We start from the raw sequence: 26727 nt of genomic DNA on the forward strand, positions 1-26727 counted from the left end.
TGGTTGAGCACCTAGGGCAGGGATGGGCAATTATTTCAGTTGGAAGGCTGCTTAATGACTTTTGGTGAGCTGTTGAGGGCCACAAGGGTATCCCTGCCCCTTGAGAGGTGCTCTGCCCCCTAGTTGCCATCTTGGGACTGGAAGTCCCACCCCTAACCCCTGACCTTTGCCACCAGAAGTCCCTCCCCTTGCCCTCCAGAAATACTCCTTTTTGGAGGGGAGGGATGCCATCTTGGAACCAAAAAACCAAATCATACACTAAAAGTCAAACACCTACTATAACCTATTTTAATTTTACTACAAAAAATATTTGTCATGCTTTGTGTTTGCATAATATATAGAGAGATGATTGCACAATAACTCAGAAATAAAATTCTTCTTGTATATTGTGTGTGTGTGGGGGGGTGTAGCATATAGTCGGGGTGGGGGTATATACAGTGGTGTGTGGGTGTTGTGTATGCATATGGCGGGGTGTGGGCTGTGTGGGGAGGATTGTGGGGGGGAGGGGTGTTGCCAGGTGTTTGGGGGCAATAGGGTATGTTGGGGGTGTGTATGTGTATGTTGGATGTTGTGGGGGTTGGCATGGGTGTGTGGGGTGTGTGGAAAGGTGGAGGGGTGTGGGGACTCCCCGCACACTTCTCCCCATGGTGTAGCCTCTACCAGTAGCAGCAGCAGTAACAGGTGGGGGTACTCAGAGTTCTTGTGCCCAGCACACACTGCTCCTGGCGGTGCTCAGCTCTAGCCAGTGCTGCACATGGGGTTGAGAAGCGCAGCCTGGCTAGCCTGCTTCCATTGTGCAGGGCTTCCCACAGTGCATGTGCAGCTCCCACACTCATGTATCACTGGGGGAAGCCCTGCATGATGAAGCTGGCTGACTTCGCTGCGCCCTGCCATGCAGATGCTGGGACTGCTGGAAGCAGAGGGGAGCCCTAGCTCCTGCTTCTACATGGAGTCCTGGGACCTGCACAGCATGGAGGGGTGAAGGCAGCTGGCTCCATGGTGTGGGGCTTCTTCCTGAGGTGCATGAGTGCAGGAGCTGCATACAGAGTTTCATGCAATAGAAGTGGGCCTGCCTGATTACATTCCTCGCCCTCATGTGCAGTGCTAGCTGGAGCCATGCACCAGCAGCAGCAATGCCTATGCTGGGCATGAATACCCCAAGCACCCCTGCCTGCTGCTACTACCACTGGTGGGGGCTGTGCATCATAGGAGGGATTGTGTGGGGGATCCCCACACCCCCCCTCACTTTCCTTCATACCCTGCCCACCTGAGCTCCTCATTCCCACTAGCCCCAGGGTGTAGGCTCCACAACCCCATGCTCCACGCTCCCAGCCAGTTCCCCCCACTACCACTTCCCTACCTGGGCCCAGAATGAGTGAGACACTGGGGAAGCCGAGCAGATCCCCTGGCAGCTGCATCAGTGGCAGCAGCAGCCCCACCTAGAAGCTGTATGCTGGCTGGGCCAGGCCCTTCCACACACAAAGGTGGGAGCAAGGTGCAATAGGGTATTGTTGGGGTGTGTGTGTATATGTGGGTGCCTCACTTCCACCCACAAGGGAGGAAGGGCTCGGTGGGATACAGTTAGTTGGTGGGCACCCGTGGGCTGGATGAAATTGCCTTGCAGACTGAATCCAGCCCACAGGCCATATTTTGCCCACCCCTGACCTATGGGGAGCCTGGAGCTCCCCTGATGGCAGCAGGGGCCCATTTCAGGGCCCGAGAAACCAGCAGCAGATTGGCAACAAATTTGTAGCCAGTTCCCTGCACATCTAGACACCTGCCTGGCATAATTTACTTGCGAGTAATTTACTGGTGAGTAAAGCAGTGCTGCAATAAATGCATGTGTAGACACGCCCAATGTACTGGAGGAGCAACATACTTGAATCAGAGGCACATAGCAACTCTATTAAGCCTGAAATTCCTGTGCTGGAGTAAAAGCCTAATTCTCATAGACTTTCAATGAAACTTAGGAGAGGGACACATGATCAAGTTACCGTGACGTACAGGAGAACGGGGCTTTCTAGTAACTGACCAAGTGCGTGCTGTTACCCTGAGCAGTTACAGTAGAGCAGCTGACATGTAGTTTATCTCATAGTAACTTGTACATGTGCCTATTTCTTTAGACTGCAGAATGTCCAACTCCCATTTTTAAAAATCGCTTATTAGTCACTTAGATGCTTCTGAAAACTATATAAGCAAGTGAGTCTGATTTGCTACCCTAAGAAGATGATTTGTTCAGAATAAAAACTAAACTTTCAATATTCCTTTTCACAAGGGTGAAAGAGGCCAGGAAGGAAGAATTGGGCCTCCAGGACCTATTGGAATTGGTGAGCCAGGATTAACTGTAAGTTGACAGTAAAGTTCTGTACAATATATTAAAAATAAGAGCAACCTAAGAAATGGAGGTGAACTTGCTTGATAGATAATAGTCATATTGACTACCGTGCCACCTATTGCCCCCCCACACTGCCACACCCCCTCACAATCCCTCCTCCACCATACACATACACCCCACACACACCCCACCCTGTATCTCATGCTGAGATAATGACAGTGACTACATATGTGTCAATAACTACTGCATTAACATTCGCACATAGTATAACGAAAACAGAAGCCAGTACCATTTTCAAAGCCAATTGAACTAGGATCAGGTAATCAAGCTTTTTTTTCCCATGTAAGCAGGATTGCAGAACTGTTTTTTGTAAGGCTTTCTGTATACAGGTGCATTTTTATCTATAATTCCTACTTGATAGGAATTACAGAAAGCACAGCACTTTTAGGCTTGTCAAATTAAAAAAAAAGTTAAACAGCACAACACCCAATACAAAATAAATACAAAAAAGAACTCTGTGCCATTCCTTGATGCCCATATGTACCTTTAATTAAAAACAAAGATTGACACCTGGTGTGAAAATGATTCTTAAAGGCTATGTATTTTTCCCTGCATTTGTGGCACTGTCAGATTCATGTCTTTAAATCCTAGCTTTCACGTGATATTCATATTTCTTATTTAAAAAAATGCAAGAAAAAAATTAATAGGTTTACTTACTAAATAATTTCCTAGAATCTCTACTGAACTACAATCAGTCTTCTAGATTCTCCACGGCCCTTTTAATAGGTTTGTAAAGTCTTTGCAACCAAAGCATGTGGTAAGCAGTTGTTCTTCCATCTTTCTGATAAACCCCCTGAAATCCTTGCCTTTAATTTGCAGGTGTTGAAAAGTTTCTATCAATACATTATTTTCATTGTTTTTTCCTCTCTTACCCATCAAACAATTAAAAAAAAAATTATCCAAAAAGGCATTTTTCCCTCATTAAAAACAAAACAATACAAACAACAACAAAGACAAATTTTTCATTTTACAGTCACAAATGTGGTCTGGTGCTGCTACGCTCAGGAAATTAGGATTTCATTCTAATAATGTTTGCATTTTTACAGTCAACTTGTAATTGGAGCAATTACAATATTTCTCCTCTTAAAAAAAAGACATGACCTTTTCACTTTTGAACATCCCCCAAAACTCACCAATGGGCTTATATAACAAAAGAATGAATTACTGAAAGAACAGGAAATATTGGCAACATTTTAAAGACCAACCTCTGCTTTTCTATACTTCAACATTTGTTTTTTTTTAATCACTCCACTATTTCTACTAGATTTCAGATGTAACATCCCAACTACTATATACAATATTTGCCTATCTCCATTCAAATTGTTAGTCATGAGTTATTTCTTCTTTGTATATTGAAGATGAACTGATATGCACAGTTCCAACTTTTTATCCATACAAGCATTAAGTTTACCTTACAATAACAATAATACTTAAATGTTCACACTATCATATTTTGCTGATGGGCCTTATGGACAGGATGAATTGACATAGCAGAATGAAAAACTCGCATCTTGCTGCATTTCCAGACCTCTAGCAACAATGTAGGTACACCAGCGTACCCACCCAACTCCACCATGTAGAGGACATAGTTCAATTATCATTGGTGCTAGGCATTAAGCTAGCCAGTTCATGGAAATCTAATAAATCCAAAGCAAAGGGGAATGCAGTCTGGTATTTTGAACTAGTCAGCGTTACTAGTCCATGTACATAGTGGTACTGGAAAGAGTTATTCTGTATTTTAAGAAAAGAAAATTTCTGTCTTCTCAGGGACCACACTGTGATAGCTATTGGGATATGTTAACTTTATAAATTACCTCTCTACTTTATAACAAAATGAGAATTTCTGTGATAATTTCAAATCTGATGCTAGAACATCATTTGACTAATGGTGTTCTAACAGTCTCAGTACTGTATCAGACTCGCATATTAGCTGTACTTTTTTTCCAAAATTTTGCCACTGCAGGTTAGGATACAGCCACAATGCATACCACACAGCAAGACAGAGGTAATATCAGCACCAAGCAAAAGTTATGATTTTGTGTTCAAATATCCATCTATACTTCCACAACTTGCATAATCTTACATATAAGATGGAATGAAAAACAGAGCTAACGTACAATGGGGTGTTGATTTCCTGCATGAACACTGTCCAGGCTTCAACAAATCATGTCTTTTAATCTCTCTCACTCTCTCTAGAAATTTAGCTGTCATTACACAGATAATTTATTTTTCACATTTTTGAGGCAATATTCAAGTGTAGGTATTATGCAAGCTACATTTGAATGACTGGAGCATTATGCAAACACTTGTAATATTGTAATACTAATACCATCTCAACTTGAGCTAACTGAAATTTGCTTCCACCTTAGGTATGGTAGTCTTTAGGCTCTTCCTCCCTTCCCAGCTTCTGGTTCCTGTTCCTAAGGACAGAGCAATGGCACCCATGGCATTGAAGGAGACAACATCTGGAGGACTCTGGTGGCCCCCACTGTACCACACTGATGCCCCCATATGGCACCAAGTGGGTCCCCATACTGAGCCACACTGGGTTCCCTGGGTCACCAGAGTCTTCCACATGTGGTCTCTGTCAATGCCATGGGTCCCATTGCCCTGTCCTCAGGGACAGGAACCAAAAGCTGGGAAGGGAGGGCAAGCCTAAAGACTCTGGCAACAGCATCAGGGGAGCAATGGGGTTGGGCAGGGGAGAGGCACCCAGATCGTAAACATGGGGCCTGCAGGCTAACTCCCTGGGGACTGCGTGTGGCTCACAGGCTGCCAGTTGGTCAGCCCTAAACTATGGCATTGTATACTGGTAGGTGGTAAACTATACTGATGTCTAAAGATGCATCTAAACAAATGATGCAATTTCACTGCTGTCTTTCTTCTTTACAAACAGGAAAAAGAGTGTATAGTACCATGTCATACAATTCACTTCAGCATTGGATTGTTATTTAAATCTATAAAGCATGACTGTTCCACTGTGCTTTAATTGCTTGTTCTTAGCAAGATTTTGCAGAAGCACAGCTCTTTTTTAGACTTTGCAGTTTTCCACTTCATGATGGATTGGATGGGATAGTAGTACAGTGTATTTGAAATAGTGTCAGCAAGAAAACTTTATTGCATACACAGCTTGAAGCTGTTCTTTCTTTCTGTTGCTAGGGGTCAAGGGGTCCTGAAGGTGTACAAGGGGAGAGAGGGCCACCAGGACTAGGTATTCCAGGCCAGAAGGTAAGAAAAAAAATAATTCCAGTATAATTATTATAGTAAGATTTCAAAAAGCATCTAAGCAATTTAGGAGCACCAGTACCATTTTGCTGACATTGAAAATTAAATTGGTGGGACTTGGAACTTTGTTTTATAACACATTTATATTTGTATAATTAGACTTTCTACCAGTATTAAAAAAGAAAAGTGGGCATGTAATGTACAGCCCCACCAGTGTTACTCATTCAGATTCAATGTATGATTATCTTGAAGAAAATCAAGGACAAGCCTACCTCAGTGTAAATTACCCTAGTGTACATGTATGTTTGCAGCTTATTTTGGGGTAGTTGTTTGCTCAAGGTATCTTCCCCCCTACCACCTAGACTGAGGTGTATTATTCCTTCTGCCTGTTGCTAACTGGGATAGATGGTTGTCTGCCCACTCAAGATCCTAGTGTAATTAACGTCAGCTGTTTGCAAAACCAGTATAAATTATACCAGTGTAAATGTGTCCGGTCCCTTCATCTCCTAACCAACTTAGGTGCTTCTGAGTATGTCTTCCAGCTTCAACCTGCTAATAAAATTGTATCCTCTCCAGAACACATTAAGAAATGAATAACCCTCCTAGGATATAAACAGATACTAGTTGAACTAGCACTTTGCTGCGGAAGATTAATTTGATTTTTTTTTTTTTAATAACCTTTTGTCGTCGTCATCATCTTCACTTTATGGTTTATGCATCATTGCCTGTTCCAACTTCAAAAGCTTTCAAACCATCCCTTCCATTTACTTTCTTCTCTTGTAGACTGTAATGATCTGATCTCCGGAATAAAAGATTTAATTTATAAAATAGAATAGATAACCACTACATAGATAATATTGGTATAGCCTGTTACAATATAACTGACGTCTGTATCACTGTAGGAGTGGGCAAGTATAACAAAGCTGGTAACTTTAATTATGTTTCATTCAGGATTATAGTTACTATAATTTAACTCACTTTGTATCACTATAGGGGCATGCAGATGTAACCTGGCTTCCATGTCACAACTCTTCCACCCCTTTTAAAGTAGTTAAAAATCATATCTTTCCACATAGCCTTAGTTCTACAGAATGTATTTAATGAGAGGTGTCTCACCAGCCTTGAGTAGGTAAAAAGAACATTTTTCAGAAACTATTGATGCAACCAGAATAGCTGCTCAGTACAGGAGAGAAACATTCAGAATGCAGAAAGTTCAAATATGAATTATATGAGTGTCTATGATGGGCCTTTAACTTCTTAGGATATATAAACATGATAAATATTTTCATTTCACATATACACAAACATACACGTGCAGGAAAGATCAATAGTGGGACTTGACCTGGAGACTTGTACTCCAGTCTCAAATTCATCCTGTTTCTTTTAATCAGTCCTAAAAAGAGCACAAACGTGTCATCCTAACTGAGATATTTTAATGGTTCAACAGTTCCCTGGAGTCTTTGAATTACTGAAGAAAGATAATTTTTCTTAAAGGAAAAGCTGTCAGACAGATTTACAACAGTACACTCCAAACTGCTGTATCAGGCTAAGTACAGGGATTCAAAAAGGTGGAGTTGATTCAATGTTTGCAGGTTTTTCTAAACCGCGTAGCTTGAACTGATAACAAACTGAATTGATGTTCAGTGTTTGAATGGCTAAGACAGGCAGAAGCCTGCACTGGCCAAGGCCAGGAGCCTGGGGGTGCTCATGTGTACCACCCCTTGTGGCCAGCTGCTTAAGGCTGCTAAGCCCAGCCCAGTGGCATCTTAGGCCTGATTGGCAGCTGGACACATGCCACCCCACCTCTGCAGTCACCCACAGGGAGGGGAGAGCCAGTAGAAAATCTCTCCCCAGCCCCTGCTTCTGAATGGGGGTGGGGAGAGGGAATGCACCAGTTGGCCCCAGCCACCCACCTGTGGTCAGCCTGGCCCAGGAAAAGCCCCCACCAGGGGAATTTCACTCTCCCGCAGCCTGGCTAGCAAGACTTTGATTAGTCTCAGCCCCGCCCCCACATAAAAAGCAGTTTATGTGCACTGAACTTCTGTTACAGGTTTAAACCAGTTTCAGATCTCTTAAACAAGTTTATGTGTAACCTTTTTCTTTAGCCTCAAGCGCCTTTTGCAATATTCACCTGATGAAACTCCCAAAGTGTTCCAAGTCTTCTTGGAAACTCCCAAGTCTTCTGCCTGTGGCAGTTTCATTTTTCCCCTTCTTCCTCTGAGGCCTTTTAAAAGGTTATTTCAAGCTACAACAGTTAAAAGAGGAGGATAAATTTGGACATGATGTGTTTTAAGCTATGCTTCGTTGATGCAAAATTTCTTTGAAAATGTGTATCCTGTTTACACAGAAACCATTTTATTTAGATTTTATGTATTAAAACGTACATTAAGTTAATATATCACATGAAAAATTTCCAGGGTGAAAAAGGCTCTAAAGGCTCAGAAGGTGCAAATGGACCACCAGGTCCATCAATCAAAGGTGATAAGGTGAGATAAATGAAAGTCACATCTATAGGAACTACAGTAAAGTTAATGCTGATTTAATCCTTTATGCAGTGTAGCAATTGTATGAACATATATATTTATCTGGACACGGGACAAACTGCTCTATTTATGTCCATCAACCTGGCATCTGAACGCTCATGGGTATTAGCTGATGACACATGGAGCTCAGGTTTTAATTGCAGCCAAAGCTGTGTTATTTACAGCTGGAAACATGGGAGAAGAAATGGACAAAGGTGACTTTACTCCCTCTTCCTACTGCTATATCTCGAGGCTGGTCAGGTGGCACTTCAGCTTCTAGAACACGGGTGGGCAAAATACAGCTTGTGGGCTGGATCTGGCCCACCGGGCTATTCTATTCAGTCCACAGGGCCCCTCTAAAATTTAGACAATTATTACCTGCTGGTGGCTGCCTGTCTAAAAGCCAACATGGTGCTGGCAGCATGAGCCACCAGCTGCAGCAGGAAGCAGCTCAGGCTCTGGTTAAAACACAACCAACCCTGCCCTGCCCTGCTCCACTCTGCTACACCCCCACCCCTAGAAGCTTATGGAGACCAGAATCTTCTGTCTAGCAGAGGCTTCTGCCCCGGTGCCCCTGTGGCTTTTCCCCAGCCCTCCCTTGTCCGAGAGTTGAAATTTGGGTAAGAAGGGGGGGGGGGGAGGAGGGGGAGGGTGGTGACTGCCAGCAATCATCCCACTCCATGGGGCTTGTGGGACTCTGGCTCATGCGTTGTGCCAGGATGGCCCCATGCTGCACCATATGGATCCTGGCTTTGCAGTTGGGAACTGTGTACTGCAGCCAGGACAGGATGGGTGGGTCTGGCTCCACACCTCTCACTATGTCCTCAACACACACACCCACACCCTCCCACAGGCCCCATATGCACTCCCACCCCCAACCATAGTAAACGTTTGAGGTTTTTTTAGTATATAATTTGTTTTTTCCCCATTTCAAGATGTCAACTCTCCCCCTCTACCCCCCAGGAGTATTTCCAGAGCAAAAAGAGGGACTTCTGGTGGCAAAGATTAGTGTCACCGAGCCATAGCTGTCTTTCCAGTGTAGCTAAGGGTGTCTTGGTGGCCTGAGATAGCCGTTTCCTTAATAGTGAGGCCTCAGTATATTCCCTTCTCAAGGTTAGGGTGCTCTGGCCCTCACTCAATCTCGTCTGCCATGACTTTGATGGAAAACTTCAGAAGGAGATGTTGAGTCTAGGGACATTCCCAATCCTTGAGGGGAAAAAGCAACTGATGCCACCAGTCCCTTATACAGCTGAAACCTTCTGGATAAGCTATGGGACCTTAGGAGCCTGAATGGGAGTTCTTCCAGCCAGTGCTGTAGAAAAGGAAGGAGGGTGGATGAGCGGGGTAACTGCCTCAGGTGCCAAAGCAAAGGGGTGCCAACAGGTACTGCCCAGTTGGGGAGGGGCATGGGACGGAGCTGTGAGCAGCTCATTTGGGGGGGTGCAGGGAAAGGGGAAGGGATGGCTCCCGCCACTGCATGCACTGCCAGGCAAGCATGGGGGGAGCATTCGCCCCCTGGATCTGTGCACAGGGTGAGGGTGGGCTGCTGCTGCGGGCTTTATCCCAGGCACCAAACTTAGTGGCTACTGCCTCCAGCCCCTACACTCCCTCCTCAAACCTCTGTTCATATATACTCTTTATAATCTAAGAGCCTCAGAAGGGATCTGCAGTCATTTAATGTCAATCTAATGTCTTATTCATGCCCAGTCTCGTAGCTGAAGGTGCCAGGCTTTTCCCCAGGGATATCTAGCAGGTTTATTTTGAATGAGTGCAACAAAAGGTGAGCAGCACAGCTGCTACTCACCCATTCGAGGCTCCACATTCTCTGCCTTCTGCTCCCTGCCATGCCTTGGCTCCAAGGGCTTCTTAAGGGCTCCAGCTGATTCTCTTTCTCAACTGGGGTCTGCCTCTGCTACACAGCTGGGGCTCACCATCCCTGCTGAGGCAATAACTGGGCCTGGAGTAGCTGACCAGCTCTTCAGTATTAGGACTGGTGCAACTTTCTGGCCCCACCCCCAAACAGGGAACCTGACTGCACCAGTGATCATCCCCGCCACTGGCACCTGGCCTGACTGGCCCCTCCAGCACAGCCAGTAGTGGAGAATGGCCCCTGTCCAGCTTGCTCAGCTCCTGGTGGGAACCACAGTCCAGACAGATTCCAGGCACACTTCAGGTAAGGGAGAGGGTACGAGGGGGTTTCCTTCCCTTCTCCCCAGCTGCTCTTCCACACATCTCTGCCCTTAAGTCATGAGTACCCTTGCCCACAATACTTATCCTGAGATGCCCCCTTGGGGGGAGTTGTTGTGATGCTTATGGATCCACTTTTGTTGAACTGCTCTCTAGCTCATGCTGTTGGGAAGGGAAAATCTGCAACTTTATTTTTTCTTCCTAATCTATACTCAATCTTGAAGCTATACAGTTGGAGGGCCCAACGACCATCTCATAATCCTAGCATTATCCATCTTACTAGTTTGTAGCCATCTAAGGGGGGCATGATCCGTAATAAGCATAAATTCATGGCCCATCAGGTAGTACTTGAAAAGGTCTATTCCGCACTTGCTCACTAAGTACTCACGCTCCACTACGGAGTAACAGACCTCATGCTTCAAGAGTCTGCAACTGGCATAGGCTATGGGCCTGCTGTCTCCATCCACTGTTTGAGTTAAGACACCCTGAGGGCCACTCCTGAAGCATCCAGCTCTAGAAAAAAAGACTTATTAAAAGCTGGCATGAACAGGACAGGCTCCCCACATAGGAAATTCTAAACAGTCTCAAAAGCTCTCTGTGCCTCCTCAGTCAATGAGATCTCTGCCTGTCGGGTGCCCTTTGTTAAGTGTAGGAGGGGTACCACCATCTCCGAGAAATGGGGAATGAATTTTCTATAATAGTTGGCTAAGCCCAGAAATGACATCATTTGCTTTTTAGTTTTGGGCTTAATGTACATTTGTAGTGCTTCAACCTTGTCCATCATGGGTCTCACTCATCCTTGGCCTACCACAAATCCCAAGTATTTGGTTTCACATTGGCCTAGATGGCATTTCTGTGGATCTGTGGTTAGCCCCTCTCTTTGCAAGGCTCCTAGCACTGCCTTCAGGTCCACCAAGTGTTGTTCCCATGTAGATAAGAAAATAATGACATCACTAATATATGCAGCTAAACAGTTTTGGTACAGGCTCAATATCTGGTCCATTAGGCATTGGAAAGTTGCCGCTGCTCCATGCAGCTCCATGAAACTCAAACAGGCCTGAAGGTGTTCTGAACACTGTCTTTTCTTGATTCTCTGGGGCTATTGGGATCTGCCAGTAGCCTTTTGTTATATCCAACATCGTGATATAACACGCTCATCTAATCTTTTCTACCATCTCCTTGATGTGGGGCACTGGGAGTGCATCAAATGTAGCCACTTTCCTAAAGTCCATGCAGAGTCTCAGCATCCCATCCAGCTTATGAACTACTACTAGCAGACTCTGCCACTGGCTCCAAGATTCCTTAAGGATGCCTCTAGCTATTGTATATAATTTCCTGTCACACAGACTCTTGGAGCCCCTGGGAAGGCATCTTAAATGGTCTTGGATCACCATTCCTGGTGGCATGTGTATAGGATGGACCACCCCCAGCCCCAGCCCTGATTCCTCCTGGAAGAGTTCCCAAAATTGGGTTAGTTGGCTTTTGGGTCAAATGTTCCCCCCAACAACGGTACTCTACTCTTCTGCTCTCCGGGGCACTCCCCAATGAGGCGGCCTAGTTCCAGGGAGTCGGGTCCTGAATCTAGTAAATACCCTTCCTGCCCCTTCCATTCCTTCAGCAAATTTACATGAAATATTTGTTTCTCCCAATGGTGCCCTGATTGAAGAATTTGGTAGTCCATTACTTTCTCTGTAACCTGGTACAGGCCTTGCCATCAGGCCAACAAATTGCTATTTTGGTCTGGTAATAACAACACCACCTAGTGTCCTGCCACAAATTCCTGGGGCTTTGCCGTCTTATCATATTTCCTTTCTGTCTTGTCTTTGCTTCCCACAGGTTTTTGCTGGCTATCTGCTGCACTGTTTGCAATCAGTCCTGCAATTTTACCAAATGATTAGGTAATGTGGTGCTGGCAACCTCCTGTTTATCCCTGCCCACATCCAGCAGTCCCCAGGGTTGATACCCATATACTAATCTGAATGGGGAGAAACCCAGTGATGCTTGTGCTGATTCTCAAACTACAAACAGTTGGGGATCTAAAAGAAGATTCTAATCCTTCAGGTTGCATTGTATGGTGGTCCCCAGAATACTCTTTAGTGTCTTATTAAACCGCTCCACCATCCCATCAGTTTGCAGATGGTAAGCCATGGTTTGTAGGTGTCTAATATGGAGCCTGGTGGGCCAGATCCAGCCCACAAAAGCCTTGCAGGACACCCAACATAAAATTCATCCCTTCCTTGGTCACTATTTCTTTCAGTATTCCAACTCTGGCTACCCATTTTATTAACTTGGTGGCAACCTTAGGCACCATCACCAATGGCAGGGGAATTGCTTCTGGGAACCTGGTCATATAGTCCATAATGACCAAAATATACTGATACCCTGAGCTACTCTTTGGGAAAGACCCATCACAATTCTATTGAATGGCTTTTCTTCAGACATGCTGGACATGTATTACAAAATCTTTCTACCTCTTTTACTGTACCTGGCCAGAACCTTTTAAAAAGTTGAGCCTTGATTTGTCCCAGCTCAAAGGCCCACTCATAGGTAGGGAATGGGCTATCTCAAGTAAATCCCTCTGGGGACTAATAATTGTGTGACTTCTTCCCCTTCCCCTACTCCTTTTATTATTTGGCTCAGGAAATCTCCCCTTACCTCAAAACATGGGTATTTCATTATCATCTCCAGTTTTCTAACTTCATCGTGCCACCAGACCATGCTTTTCTCATAAGCATGGCAATACCTTTTCTCTTACTTGATCTTCTCAGAACTGCCATCACTCTGATGGATGTTCCAAATCTATTTCTTTGACTTTTTCCCTCTCTTCACTATCATGATCATTGCCTCGGCCTTTCCTTTTTCTTTCTTCCAACAACATGGGGTTTTTGATGCCTCCGAAGTGTGCTGGAAGACCATTCGCAACTCTGGCCAGTCATGTCCCCGGATCATGGGGCACATTAATTGGTCCACCCAGTCCACTGGTATCTCTCTTGTTTTTCCCAATACAGTCATCTTTAATTTCCTACAGGGATATACCTGACATCCCTCATGCACGCAGACCAACTTCTTTGGGCCCACGGGTTCCCCTGCTTCTGGGGAACAAGCAATGCCTTAATCAAGGTCTGTACACATTCCGTGTCAATCATAGCTAGGTAACTCTTTATCTTCTAACATTACCATCACTGTAGCCTGTGGCAGTAGCGTACTGGTGTCAGCTACAAAGCTACAATCCATAGGTCCTGGCTTCTCTACATCACTTGATCCTTCCCCAGAGGGGTGCAGTTTGCTCCATGGTGTCCCCCATCCATCTTTAAACTTTGGACACATCCAAGCTCTGTGTCCCAGTTCTCCACAGATATAGCATCTTATCTTTTTGCAAACCCTCTGGAAGAGGGCCACATCCTCCCTGGATCATTCTTTGTACTCCCTATCCGATGGGTGAGGCTGTCTTGAATCTCTCCCTGAGAGTCAATTTTTTTGGCTTCTGAAAAAGTGTCAGCCAATTTTAGTGCCTCCTCTGAGTTTTGGGATTGGTGTCTTCACACCCATTGTTGGGTCCCTTCTGCTAGGTCCCCAGTAAATTGTTCTAATACAGTAGTATCTACTACTTTGGCCAGAGTTGTAATGTCTGGTTTAAGCCACTTTTGGGCTAAGTCTCTCTAAGACTGTAGCAGAACCTGGGGCCACTTTTCCTCTTGACTCTTTCTCGCACAAAATTGTACATGATAAGTCTCAGTTGATACCTACATTCAATATAGTATAGCTTCCTTTAATTTTTTGCAAACTCCAGCTTCTTTGTGAGGCATGGCCCTGTAAGTGGCCTGGGCTCTACCCATTAACAAAGGTCCCAATTGATATGCTCAGTGCTCAGGAGCCCAGCTGGCAGTCACGGCCAGTCTTTCAAAGGCTTCTAGATAGGCCTCCAGTCATTGTCTCAGTCCATCTTAGGCATCCTAAACCCTTCTGCAGGTCCTGCCCTGGTGCCTTGTTGCAATTCCAGCTTTTCATTCAACATCTGCTGACAACAGAACAATGCACTTTGGGCTGCCTGTTTTTTAGCCCTTACTCACAACAATACTTCCATTTGACTCTGATGTCCCTACCTGTAGGCCAGCAGTGCCATGGGCTGACCCCTTACCATCCTTATCCATTATGTCCCCAAGTTTAGTAGACCCGGAAGTTCATCACAAGGAAGAAAGGTGGGGAAAACAACTCTTCTTAAATTTTTCTGTTTGGTTTCCCAGTGAACCAAAGTTGTCAGCAAGCCGTAGCTGTCTTGCCAGCAGACCTAATGGTGTCTCAGTGGCCTGGGATAGTCATGTCCTTAATAGGATGGCCTCAGTATATTCCCTCCTCAGGGTTAGGGTGCTCTGGTCCTCACTCGGCCTCACCTGCCATGACTTAGATGGAAAACTACAGGAGGTGATGTTCAGTCTAGGAATAGTCCTGATCCTCAAAGGGAAAGGTAGCTAATACCACCAATCCCTTATATAGCTGAAACCCTCTGGATCAATTATGGGGCCTGAATGGGAGCTTCTCCAGCCCCTGCACTCCCACCTCAAACCTCCATTTATACTCTTTATAATCTCAGACTTTCAGAAGGGATCTGCAGTCATTTAACATCAATCCAGTGTCTTATTTGTGCCCAGCCCCATAGCTGAAGGCATTGAGCATTGCCCCAGGGATACCTAGCAGTCCATTTCAAATGAATACAATAAAAGATGAGCAGCACAGCTGTTCCTCACCCAGCTGATACTCCGTGTCCTCTACCTTCTGCTCCCTGCCATGCCTCAGCTCAAGGGCTTCTTAAGGGCTCCAGCCAATTCTCTTTCCCAATTGGGGTCCACCCCCACTACACAGCTGGGGCTCACTGTCGCTTCCAAAGCAATAACTGGGCCTGGAGTAGCCGGTCAGCTCTTCAGCATTAGGAATGGCATAGCTTTCTGGCCCTGCCCCCAAACAGGGAACCTGACTGCATCAGCAAGCATCCCCACCACCAGCACCTGACCTGACCAGTCCCTCCAGCATGGCCAGAAGTAGAAAATGGCCCCTGTCTGGCTTGCTTAGCCCCTGGAAAGAAACACAGTCCAGGTGGATCCTGAGCACACTTCAGGTAAAGGTGGAGGTGTGAGCAGGGCTTTCCTTCTCTTCTCCCCGGCCACTCTGCCACAGTAAGGGGTTAGGAGTGGGACTTCTGGCCCCAAGATGGTGACCAGGAGACAGGACACCTGTCAAGGGGCACGGCTACCCTTGTGGCCCTCACCAAAACTTGTTAAGTGGCCCTCCAGCTGAAATAATTGCCCACCCCTGTCCTAGAATAACCTGGTAGTTATCACATGCAAGGCACATCTGTCAGAGGGATCAGTGGAGTTGAGACCCTTACTTTCACCAAATCCTGACCACTAGAAAAGGCATGAGAATGCAAAGCTTGTGTTGCCAACCCTGTGCCACTTGGGGATTCCCAGGAAACTCACTAAGATGCTCTACTGTCCCTCTGGAGCAAAGCCCAGGGGCCATATTACAGGAAAAGCCAGGATTTTCCAAAATAAGTGCCTAGGTTACGTCATCCAGTAGCTCTCACTGGGTGTTTGGCATTTTTTTTTAAATAAGACCACTTTTTAGGTATCCAAACATAGAAAGTGCTAGCAAAAGAATTTATCTAGCTGATTTTTTTTTTTTTTTTTTGCATTTATTTCTTCTGATCCCACCCAGCAATGCAGAACAGAGTGCATCCTCCATCTCCTTTAATTGTCTTAGAGGGGAGGATAGGTGCAGAGTTGCTAAACTCTAGGCATCCAGTCTAGTGGGGGCTTTCTGGATCACAATTTTCATCTTTGGCAACTTAATTATTATGAAGTTTTATTAGATCCAGCCCCTACTTGACTAAGTTACTCAGGGGACTTAGGCAGAAGGATACTTAGTTTCTGGATCTTAGTTGGACTTGGGGGCAAGCTCGGTGCTCACAAGTCTGGTTCAGTTCTGGGCACAGGGCACCTGCAGAACTTTAAAGTAGAAGAATAAAATGCCCATATAGGTTAGGTTCTTTTAGGGTATTGAACAGCAGCTGGGCAGGAGTTTTCAGCTGTTTGGGTTGACTTTTGGGTTGGAATCTGTATACATGCTTTTTATTGTTATGGTTTTAGAAGATTACCATATTTATTCAATGATCCTCCCACCCAATCAGCATGAGGGGTGGGTGGAGCTTTGTACCTTAGATTCATATACAAATCGGTGGGTTACAGACAACTCCCGTGGCTCTGATTCTGGCCCTGAACCTGGGCCAGAGTCAGACCCACAGCAGCCTCCTGCCCCACATCCACTTGCCCTCTGCAGCTTCTGCCCCCTACTCCCCTTATACTATCAAACACAACTTGGCTCCAATCAGACTGGATTCCCTCCAAGGCATGGAGTACAGGGAAGCTCTGTCCCCTGCCCAGCCAATCAGTAGCGCTGCCACTGCTGCATGGCCTACCAAGAGCTGACCCATGTGCTCTGCTCTGTGACCTGACAAGGAACACAGACTGAGCAACATCAGACACTAAAGGGGTGAGGAGGGAAAGGGGCAGAGACTGTGGGGAGCAAGGGAGAAGGGGCAGAGATTATGGGGAGTGGGGAGGGGAAGAGACTGTGGGGAGCTGGGGTGGAGGCATGCAGGTGGTGGGGGTGGGGGGCAGGAAGTCTGCAGGGGGAAGAAATGGGGGCAGCGGGCTGCTTGATCCCCACAGCTACCTCACTCCCCAATCAGTGCTTTTCCTGCTGCAGTGGGAGGAGGAGGGGTAAATTTAAGACAACCCTCCAATAACTAGATTCTACACCTGGAAAATTTCAACAGATTTATACATTTTCCATCTATAGAATCTATTTATTGGGGGGCCATCTTAAATTCAGGGTCATCTTAGATTCAAATAAATATGGTAAATTGATCTGCATGTTAGAAAATGGGGAAAATATGTCAGACCTAAATATTATATTCACTATAATTTATAAATCACAAATCACAGGGTGAACAGGGACCAGCGGGACCAGATGGGCCTAGAGGACCCCCTGGGATAGGCTATCCAGGAGTCAAGGTAAACCCTACATTGTGTTTACTTAAAAACAAACTGAATACTTAATTTGGCAAATTATAGAAATGTGGAGCTGGAAAATAAATCTTAAAAGTTATCTTGTCTGGCCCTCTACTTGGAGGCAGAATCAAGAATACATAGATCTTCCTTAACAAATGTTTTCATAGTCTGTTCTTATAAATCTCTAGTGATGGGGGTGTCACAAACTCCCTAGGCCACATGTTTGAGTGTTTTATTATACTTCAAGTTAGAAATTTTTCCTAATACTGTACCTTCCATGCTACAAATTAAGCCTTTAACCTCTTGTTTTCCCCTCCCTAGAAGTAGAGAATAGATCATCGCCATCTTTTTTATGATTTCAATAACCATATATTTTGCATCCAACCTCAATCTTCTCTTTTCAAGACTAAGCAAACTATTTATTTTATCCTTTCCTTACAAAAGTCCTGCTTTTAAGCACCTTATTTGTGCATTCTCCCCAAATAGTCTATCTGTTTCCTAAAGCAAGATGCCCAAACTGGATGCAGTAACTCTACCTGAAGTCTTACCAGCACTTAGTAGAGCAAGATAATTAACTGTCTTGTCTTGCATACACCATGCTAATACATCTTAGAAAGTCAGTTGCCTTTTTTTCTGCAACAGCTGCACATTGCTGACTCATTCAATTTGGTCCATACAAACCCCTAGATCAGGGGTCAGCAATATTTTTGGGTAGAGTGCCAAAAAACACCTGCAACCTTGACTTGTAAAATGTTAGCATGCCAGAGGCGGATAGTGAGGGAGCCACAAGTGGCCTGATCTGCATTGTTAAAGCACAGCCTTGGCCTCTTACTCGCCATCTGCTCTGGGGCACATGTGCCAAGCAAAATGCCTTTGTATGCCATGCTCTGGCACCCATGCCAGGGGCTGCCTACCCCTGCCCTAGATTCTTTCTTGCTGCCTTGCTGGTTATTCTTCATTTTGTATTTGTTGTTTTGTTTTTCCTATTTTAAGTGTGGTGCTTTCAACCTGTATTTATTGAATTTTATCTTATTTCAGACCCCATTCCCCAATTCAGTCACACTCATTTTACATTCTAATCCTGTCCTTCAAAGTGCCAGCAACTTCTCCTGTATTATTGGAAAAGTGGGGCTAAACCTAAGGTGTAGGTACAGGCAATCCTTGGACTTACGACACAATTGGTTCCTGAAAACTGCATCTTAACTCGAAACATTGTAACTTGGAACCAATTTTCTCATAAGAAACAATGTTATAAATGGGGGATTAGTTCCTGAACCAAGGCCCAATACCCTATTTTCACCAAAAATACCCCAGAATTTTATATTCAATCAATTATAGATGAGTAGTATAGCTACATTAATGTATTTATATTGTAAATAGAAATTATACTGAGTTGGAAGGACTTCATTAAGGTGACTTGGTTGGACTTTTTGAAGGGTTCTTGGCTGGAAGCTTCTCAGGAGTCTTGGCTGCAGGTTTTTCTGGAGTCTTGTCTGCTTTCTTAAAGAAAATGTCCAAGGAAGTTTGGACAGATGTTCTCCAGGGAGATGAGCAACACAGCAAACTTGTTCGGTGGCATGGCGTTGCATTGGATCAAGTGTTGTAAAGTCAAAACTGATGTCATAAAGTTGAAACAGGGTGTCAATTTATAAGTTGCAAGTGCAAAACATTGTAACTCGAAAACTGTAAGTCGAGGACTGCCTGTATTACTCTTAGTGAAGTAAATAGTTTTGCCACTGAGCTCAAGAGAAACCAGATCAAATCCTAAACTATAGAGATGTAGTGAAATTTGAACCCAAACCTGGCCTGATTTTTAATATATAGAGACTAAAAACTCTAAAGTCATTTTTACTTGGAGAAAAAACCCCAGACAATTTCATGCAATTCCTTTGAAATTAGTGTAAATATAATGATACATTTCAATTGCCTTGGGATTAAAACTAGAGAAAAATAAGTTATTTGGCTCAGCCCACATAGTATTTTGTGCACAAAATACTAAGATGACTACAAAGGGTAAAGGATCTGCAATAGGCTGCATTTTCAGAATTCTTGCCTCACATTTCCTGGGCTGTCACCACTACATGATCATTCCAACACTACTGGGAAGATAATTAATTTCATTTTATTAATTGGAAAATTAATCCATAAAAGATTGAAATTTTTGGAGGGATAGTTTTGATTAACTAGTTGCTTTTTTCTTTTTAGGGTTTACAGGGTCTTAAAGGTATACCCGGATCAAAAGGATCACATGGAGTAGGCATTCAGGGTCCAAAGGTAATTTCCAAGGGAAGGGACAAGTTATATATCTGATCAAAGACAAATATCTCCCTGCTTAGAGAGTACATTTTACTATGGGAACAGTAGAAAGAATATATACCCATTCACTTTGGATCACAAATCACATTTGATCTCTGTGGGAAAACTCTCATAGAACAAGAGTGCTCTACAAAAAGACAAAAATGAATATGGCCGTAGAGCAGAATGTACGTCTTCGAGCTTGCCCTCAAATGCTCTTCAGCACATCTCTAATCTGTAAAACCACATCTGATACTGTACTTCATAAACTGCAACATTGCCACTGAGAGTTAACATAAATGAAACAGAACTGTCTAAATTTCTGGATGATATATTTGAAGATTCCATATAGGAAATCCACTCCATTCTGACCAGGCTCTGAAGAGTCACTGGGTGAGACCAAAACATTTTCAACCTGATAATTGTTTAATGTCTAAATAAGTAAAGATTTACCCCATATGACATAGGGTATCTTCATTTTTTTGCTAACTGTGACTTAATTTGGTTTCACAAGCATGATTTTTCACACTGTATGATGGTCTGGACTGGCTAGCTCTGGGGAGGAAGGGGTTAAAGAGAGATGTTGGGCTGGAGTGACCCTGCCCCAGTATGCTTGTAGTTGAAGGCTCCATGGAAAGGGGAAGTTGGCTCAGAGTGGGGACGACTTTCAGTGCTGATTGAGTCTGACTTCTGGTCAGAGCTCTGGGGTTCCCAGGTTAGAGTAGATGCCTGGGTAGATTGTAGTAGAGGGACCAGGGAGTTGCCCCCCGTGTCCCATTACACACTGAAAGTTAAAGTAGATATAATCCTTTGAAGCATTTTAGAACCTCATTTTCTAATGGATAATTTTATATAGATGTTGCATATAAATGTAATGTTCTAATGAAACCCAAACTGATGGTTCTCTGTTACTAGGGAAAAGAAGGTGAACCTGGACAAAAGGGGGATCCAGGACCTCCTGGAGCTGGACTACCAGGACCCAAAGTAAGCTAGTTTTTTAATTTTACCTAGAAGGTGCTTTTTTAAATTCTTGCCCACTTTTTTCATATTATTTCATTAATAACTTCTAGTAAAAATAGTTACTTTTTATCTGTACTCATAACTAACATTAGTATCATTGACTCCATAGAATTGTTTCAACTGCTTAATATTCATAGTTTCAACTGTTGATGTTCATTTTTTTTAAACAAAACTGTGTTTAAACGACGGTGTCATAGTAACAACTAGGAGAGTAGCTGTTATGCTAATGAAAACTAAGTAGTTTGCCAAGAGTGATGAATTTGTGCAGAATAAATGGAGTTCTCAGAAGATTCCATTTGTCTCGTTCATGTCACTTGCCTATACTGCACAGCATTAACTCAAACTGGACTAAAATGTAACTTTAGTTTCCAAAATGCATTAACTTCCTAAGCTGCGGAGAAATTAATGTTTATCAAACTTCTAAGGGAGATTCAGGAGAACCAGGACAACCAGGAAATCCAGGAATACGAGGATTAGATGGAAACTCAGGAGAAAAGGTAAACCGATTTGATTGCTGTATATAAAGGCTGCTTACAGATGTTTAACCCCCCCCCTGAAAAAACAGCACTTTACTTCAAACTCAATGTGCTCCTGAGCTGAGTGCAGCACAGCACATACCCAGAAGAGGCACTGTGTTAGCTGGACCTAGCTCACCCAAAATTTGTATAGATCAGGTGCTTTAGTGGGGGGGTTTTGGCACTTATCTAATAGCTGATTGAATCAGCTATTAGATAAAAGCCCTGCTAAAGCACCCAATCTATACAGACACTATGGAGCTGGGTTGAACTAATTTAGCTTCTTCCAGTAAAGCACATTTTTGTGTTGTTGTTTTTTTGTTGGGTTTTTTTTTTAACATCTGTCAGCAGCCAAAAGGTTTAGGCTACAAAAGATTAAATTTGGACCCTAATTGCAAGTTGCATCACATACTTCCCATGGGGGTGGATTTACAATGGACAGATGTTCATCTGGGAGATGAATTATGTGTCCTCCCTCAGTGGTTTTGCTGGAACTAGGCAGTTTAAAAATCTGGATAAGTTTCTATTAAAGCCAAAGATCCTGAGAAATGCATTAAATCTGCAACCATTCTAGCTGGCTTGCCCATGTCTTGTTTGTGGGATATGCTGACCAGCACTTGATTTCCTGATCCCATGGGGTTACAAATATCCTGTGCCACAAAAATCAACCCCTTATTCAGACTTTATGCCACTGGGGAACCCTGGTGGAACCCACCAAATCTGTATAGTCAATCAGTAGGATAGCCTGGAACCTAGAATTGGTATTCCTTGGAAAACTTTGAAATTTCACATAACTAAATTCCATGTGAAAAAAACCCCTAATTTCTCACCACATGGGTTTAGACAGGGAGAACCAACATGCGGTCTCTCAAAAAGTTAAAAAGCTGAGTTGCCCTGTGCTGTCTGCCTGCCTGGCAGGCTACAAAAAACAGAGAATTCAGAAATCTCAGCTCAAACTGGGCTTCCTGGTGCTATAACAGAAAGTCTTAGAATCCTTGCCATGAGTTGGCACTTCCAGGGCTTCCAGAGCTGCCAGGCTTCCTGTGGCAGAGCTATTAGCACAGGGACACCACTGGCAAGCAACAAACAAATCTTAAATCTTTCCATCAGAAGATTTAATGAAATCAACATGATCTCATGAAATATTTCAATTCAAACAATTTCCCACTGTGAAATTTCCAGTTATCTCAAGCAAATTCTTCAGAACAAGAATGAAAGTTGCTTTATGTAGATACAGAAAATACAGCATTGTGGTTTGTGTGGATACTGCCCTGGTAAAGGAAAAGCTTACTGATCCAAATCAGTTCTAAAAGCTTATGTAATGACTAGGACTGAAGCACACTCAATAAAATAAGAATTACTAATGTGATAATGCGTATAATTCTTTTTAGGGGGAAAAAGGACAACCAGGTATAAGAGGCCCAGATGGACCACCTGGAAAAGGAGATATTGGGCAAAAGGTATGAGCATACATACTTAAGAAATAAAACAAGGTTATATATCATTATTTGAATGATAGTTCAATGACTGGCATACATTTTTAATTTCTTTTTTGTCTCATGCAAGTAATAGTCTCAGTTTATATGTTTGAGATGTTAAGGTTTAACTCAGCAGAAGTGCAGCAGGATCAGATGGTACAAGAGTACATATGGTGAGGGAAGCTTAGATATTTACAAAGCACAAGTACTAAAAATTAAGTTCAAAATTTCACTGAAGTCAGTGGGGAGTAAATGTGTTCAGGAGAAATCATAGTTTTTGGTACCTAATATCAATTTAGGAGTCTACAAAGATTTATTCAAAGACACAAAAAATGGGAATTAGGCATCTAAGGCACTTGGTGCTTTTAAAACAAACTGTCTACCATACATGAAAATAGTTTTACAGTGATGCAAACTAAGATGGTATGTTTTGATCAGGGTGATAAAGGAGAAAAAGGATTCCCAGGACTGGAAGGTGCTAAAGGATCTCATGGATCTCCAGGACCAAAAGTAGGTTTGTTCTTTTTCTATATTCCATCTTTTGGTACACTGTATCAACACCTCCTCAAGACTCTGATACTATGAGACTTTCATAGAAAGATGGAAAAACAGAGAAATATTTTCATCCTAAGTACTGAATGAGGCAGAAACCCTCAGGAAAATGTTGTATGACCATATAATTAAAGCCTTTTTGTTATTGCCTATACTCAAGAAGGCTAAATTAAGGTTGCACAGTGTGCGGGCCGGGAGCGGTCCGAGGCCCTTGGGGGGTTTTTCGCATGGCGGGCTGTGGCCAGCAGCCCGGACATGCTGGGTTGGCAGGCGGCACACTAGAATTAGGCATGGACGCTTAGTGGTTGATTAAAGATTATTTTACTTACACCAAAGATGGTCGCGGTGCAGGCAGGAAAACTTGCTTGAGTTGCAGTTACAAAACAAAACAAAGCTCAAACCTGTGGAACATGAGGGTACGTCGCAATGGGGTTTCGGCGACAGGAAGATGAACAAAAAACTCAAGAGTACATCGCAATGGGGTTTCGGCGACGGGAAGATAAACCTGCAGGACTCAAACCCAGACAGAGCTCTGGATACACTCACACAAAGTTTGCTAGGCTCCGTGGAACTTGCGCGCAGGGAAGGGTACGTCGAGGGATCAGGCGGCGATGGGGAGAGGCCAGAGGTTGATCAGACCCCTATAGCCTTCTTGAGATACACGCTGGGTCCGATAGGCTCCGCAGCGCTTGGAGATCTTCACGAGATGTGAAGTTCTCCTCCTCCTGATAGTCGTGGAGTCTTCCAACTTGGGCAGAAACCGCTCAAGCCTCTTATATGGCTAGCAAGCCAATTGCTAGCCGCCACGTGGGAATAATTTAGAACTGGCCAATAGTGGGACACAAATTTGAATACGTATGGTGGGAACTCCTTGCAGCGTGCATTTCTCTTTTGCAACCTAGAAATGCACCCTGCAAAGAAAGCTACGAGTGGCGGGAAATAATTTAGCAGTGCCGAAGTGCACACAAACAAAAATCACACCCTTGGGTTGTGACACAGGTAACAGGAATTCTAGCCTTTCTTAACTTTTGAGTGTTTGGCTTTGCAACTTTAACATTCTTTTAATGTAGATTTTGTGTATAGTAAATATCTGCTTTGACCAGGAAAGTAATTCAAATCACATTTCATATTGTTCCGACAATTCTTGCAAGCAGCAGTCAGTCAAAAGACTGAATTCAAATAAACCATTTTTCTTAAATAAGTCTTTGAATCAGTGCTGGTTTCAAGCTTGAAACTCAGTCATCAATACATTTAAAGATAAAGAATTTTTGTACAAACTAGATTAGACTCATTGCAACCTAGGTGTCTCTCTCAATCCATCTTATGTGTTTTGATTATTTTATCTTATGTGAAAGTATTGAAAATTAAGTTAAGTAAACGCAAAAAATATGTAAATATTCACTTCAAACTGAAATTGAGATTATAGTTGTTTTATTGTAGGGTGAGCCCGGATATAAAGGTTCAATTGGACCGCCTGGACCATCTACTCGTGGACCACCTGGACCAAAGGTAAATCATCCGAGATTTGTTTGCTGGAGACTGTATAATGTCCCCCTGCCCTGGCAGTTGCAGCTGAGGGTGGGCAATTGTTCCTGCTCCCTGAGAGTTGCCTGCTGCTGGGGCGGGCTCCGAGCCTGGCCAGGACACTGTCCTCAGGCCCCAGCTCCACAATCAGTCAGGGCTAGGAGATTACTCCCTGCCCCCAGGAACTGCCTGCTGTCAGAGGCAGGGGGCCATTGTCTAGGCCCAGGCTCTGAGCTCCGAACAGGCAGCTCAGGGGCAGGGAGCTATCTTGTAGGGGTGTGCAAATCCTATTTGATTTGGATTTGGCCCAAATCAAGAACAGTGTTTTGATTTGTTGATTTGGATCACTGTCCCTGATTACATTCAGCTGAATCTGAAGATTCGATGCTGATTCGGAGAATCAGCAATTCAGAAATAGACACAGCTTTAAATGTTTTTTCTACATATCTCAAGGTACCAGGCATGGCTCATGAATGCTGCAATGCTGGATGGAGCGTCCCATAGGAGTGCGGGGGTCCCCTTGCGCACTCAGCAGCGAACCCAGAAATGGACTGGAAGTACTTCTGGTCCACTTCCGGGTCCACCGGGGAGCACACTGGGGGGCCCCCCATGCTCCCTCGGCTCAGCGATCAGCCACAGGGGGACTCCAGGTGCCCCCCCAGACCCAGAAGGCACCAGTTGCTGAACCAGGGGAGCACAGGGGGTACCCCCTGCACGCTCCCTGGCAGACCCCGAAGTGTACCGGAAGTGCTTCTGGTCCACTCCCAGGTCTGCTGCTGAGCATGCTGGGGAGCCCCCCATGCTTCTATGGGATACTCCATGTGCCCCAGCATTGCAGCACTCATGAGCCACCTGCTACCTAGAGGTAGGTAGAAAAAACATTTAAAGCTGTGTCTATGTCCAAATTGCCAAATCTTTCCAAATCGATTCGGAGGGTTATGATTCAATTCAGAGAGATTAAAGGGTCCTTTGATTCGATTCAGATTCGGAGATTTGGTCACCGAATTGGGTTGAATCTCCACCAAATCGAATCAGCAACCGAAGCTTCACACAGCCCTACAATCTTGGAGCCGTAGCTGGGGGCTGCCTGTTGTTGGGGCAGGGGGACATTGTCCCAGCTGGACTCCCAACTTGGAGCCCACCCCAGCAGCAGGTAGCTCCCAGGGGAGGGAACAATTTCCTACCTGGGGGAGGGGGATTGTTCTCCTGCTGCCCGGGCTGACCAGGAGCAAATTTACTCCTGGCCACCTGTCTACGCATGGATTACTAAGCAGTCACTATGCCGTGGTTAACTTGCTACATGCATCTAAAGGTAGCGAATTAACCTCACAGTTGACTAACTGACTGGGCAGTATGTGTCTGCATGTGTAGACGGTGACATTTTACTGCTCAGTCAATTAGTCAACTGCATGGTAAAGTGTCTTGTGTAGACATACCCAGTAATACTTTTTAATCTCAGCTGAAGTTAATGCAATAAAAATTGCAGTAATTGGACAGGGGTGGAACTTGACCCTCTTTGTTTAATGCAGACTAATGACCATCTGTTATACCATGATTTGTGCCATAATAAAGTGTAATTTAACTGAAGGCATATTTTGTTCAAATGATCCAGAAGCTTTATATGTACATTGAAAGAACACAGATGTTTGTTTTTTAAATTTTGTAATAAAATGCCATTCCTCCCATCTCAGCAGGAAACACCAGGATATTAAACCAGACTGACAAGGAAGGAGGGTGGGAAATAATCCTTGGGGTTTTGAGAGGAGGAAAGAAAAGTAAGAATAATTTGATAGTTGGTAGGGTCGGAAGGGACCTGAGCAGATCATCAAGTCCGACCCCTTGCCATGGGCAGGAAAGGATGCTGGGGTCAAACGACCCCAACAAGGTGTCTATCTAGCCTCCCTCTGAAGACCCCCAGGGTAGAAGCGAGTACCACTTCCCTTGGAA

General features: G+C 44.2%; 1 protein-coding gene across 3 annotated transcripts in view; it reads left to right on the forward strand.

Annotated features, from left to right (window-relative positions):
- The window catches only part of COL28A1 (collagen type XXVIII alpha 1 chain), a 189983-nt gene that overhangs the window by 84808 nt on the left and 78448 nt on the right, over window positions 1-26727 (forward strand). For all 3 annotated transcript variants that reach the window (XM_019498073.2, XM_019498072.2, XM_059728975.1), the window contains exons 13-22: window positions 2276-2344; window positions 5555-5623; window positions 8038-8106; window positions 17331-17399; window positions 19602-19670; window positions 20607-20675; window positions 21137-21208; window positions 22618-22686; window positions 23143-23214; window positions 24697-24765. In XM_019498073.2, coding sequence (XP_019353618.2) covers window positions 2276-2344; window positions 5555-5623; window positions 8038-8106; window positions 17331-17399; window positions 19602-19670; window positions 20607-20675; window positions 21137-21208; window positions 22618-22686; window positions 23143-23214; window positions 24697-24765 — 696 coding nt within the window. The remainder of the gene's footprint in view (window positions 1-2275; window positions 2345-5554; window positions 5624-8037; window positions 8107-17330; window positions 17400-19601; window positions 19671-20606; window positions 20676-21136; window positions 21209-22617; window positions 22687-23142; window positions 23215-24696; window positions 24766-26727) is intronic.

The sequence above is a fragment of the Alligator mississippiensis genome, chromosome 5 (genome assembly GCF_030867095.1).
Source record: "Alligator mississippiensis isolate rAllMis1 chromosome 5, rAllMis1, whole genome shotgun sequence".
Taxonomy (NCBI): Eukaryota; Metazoa; Chordata; order Crocodylia; family Alligatoridae; genus Alligator; species Alligator mississippiensis.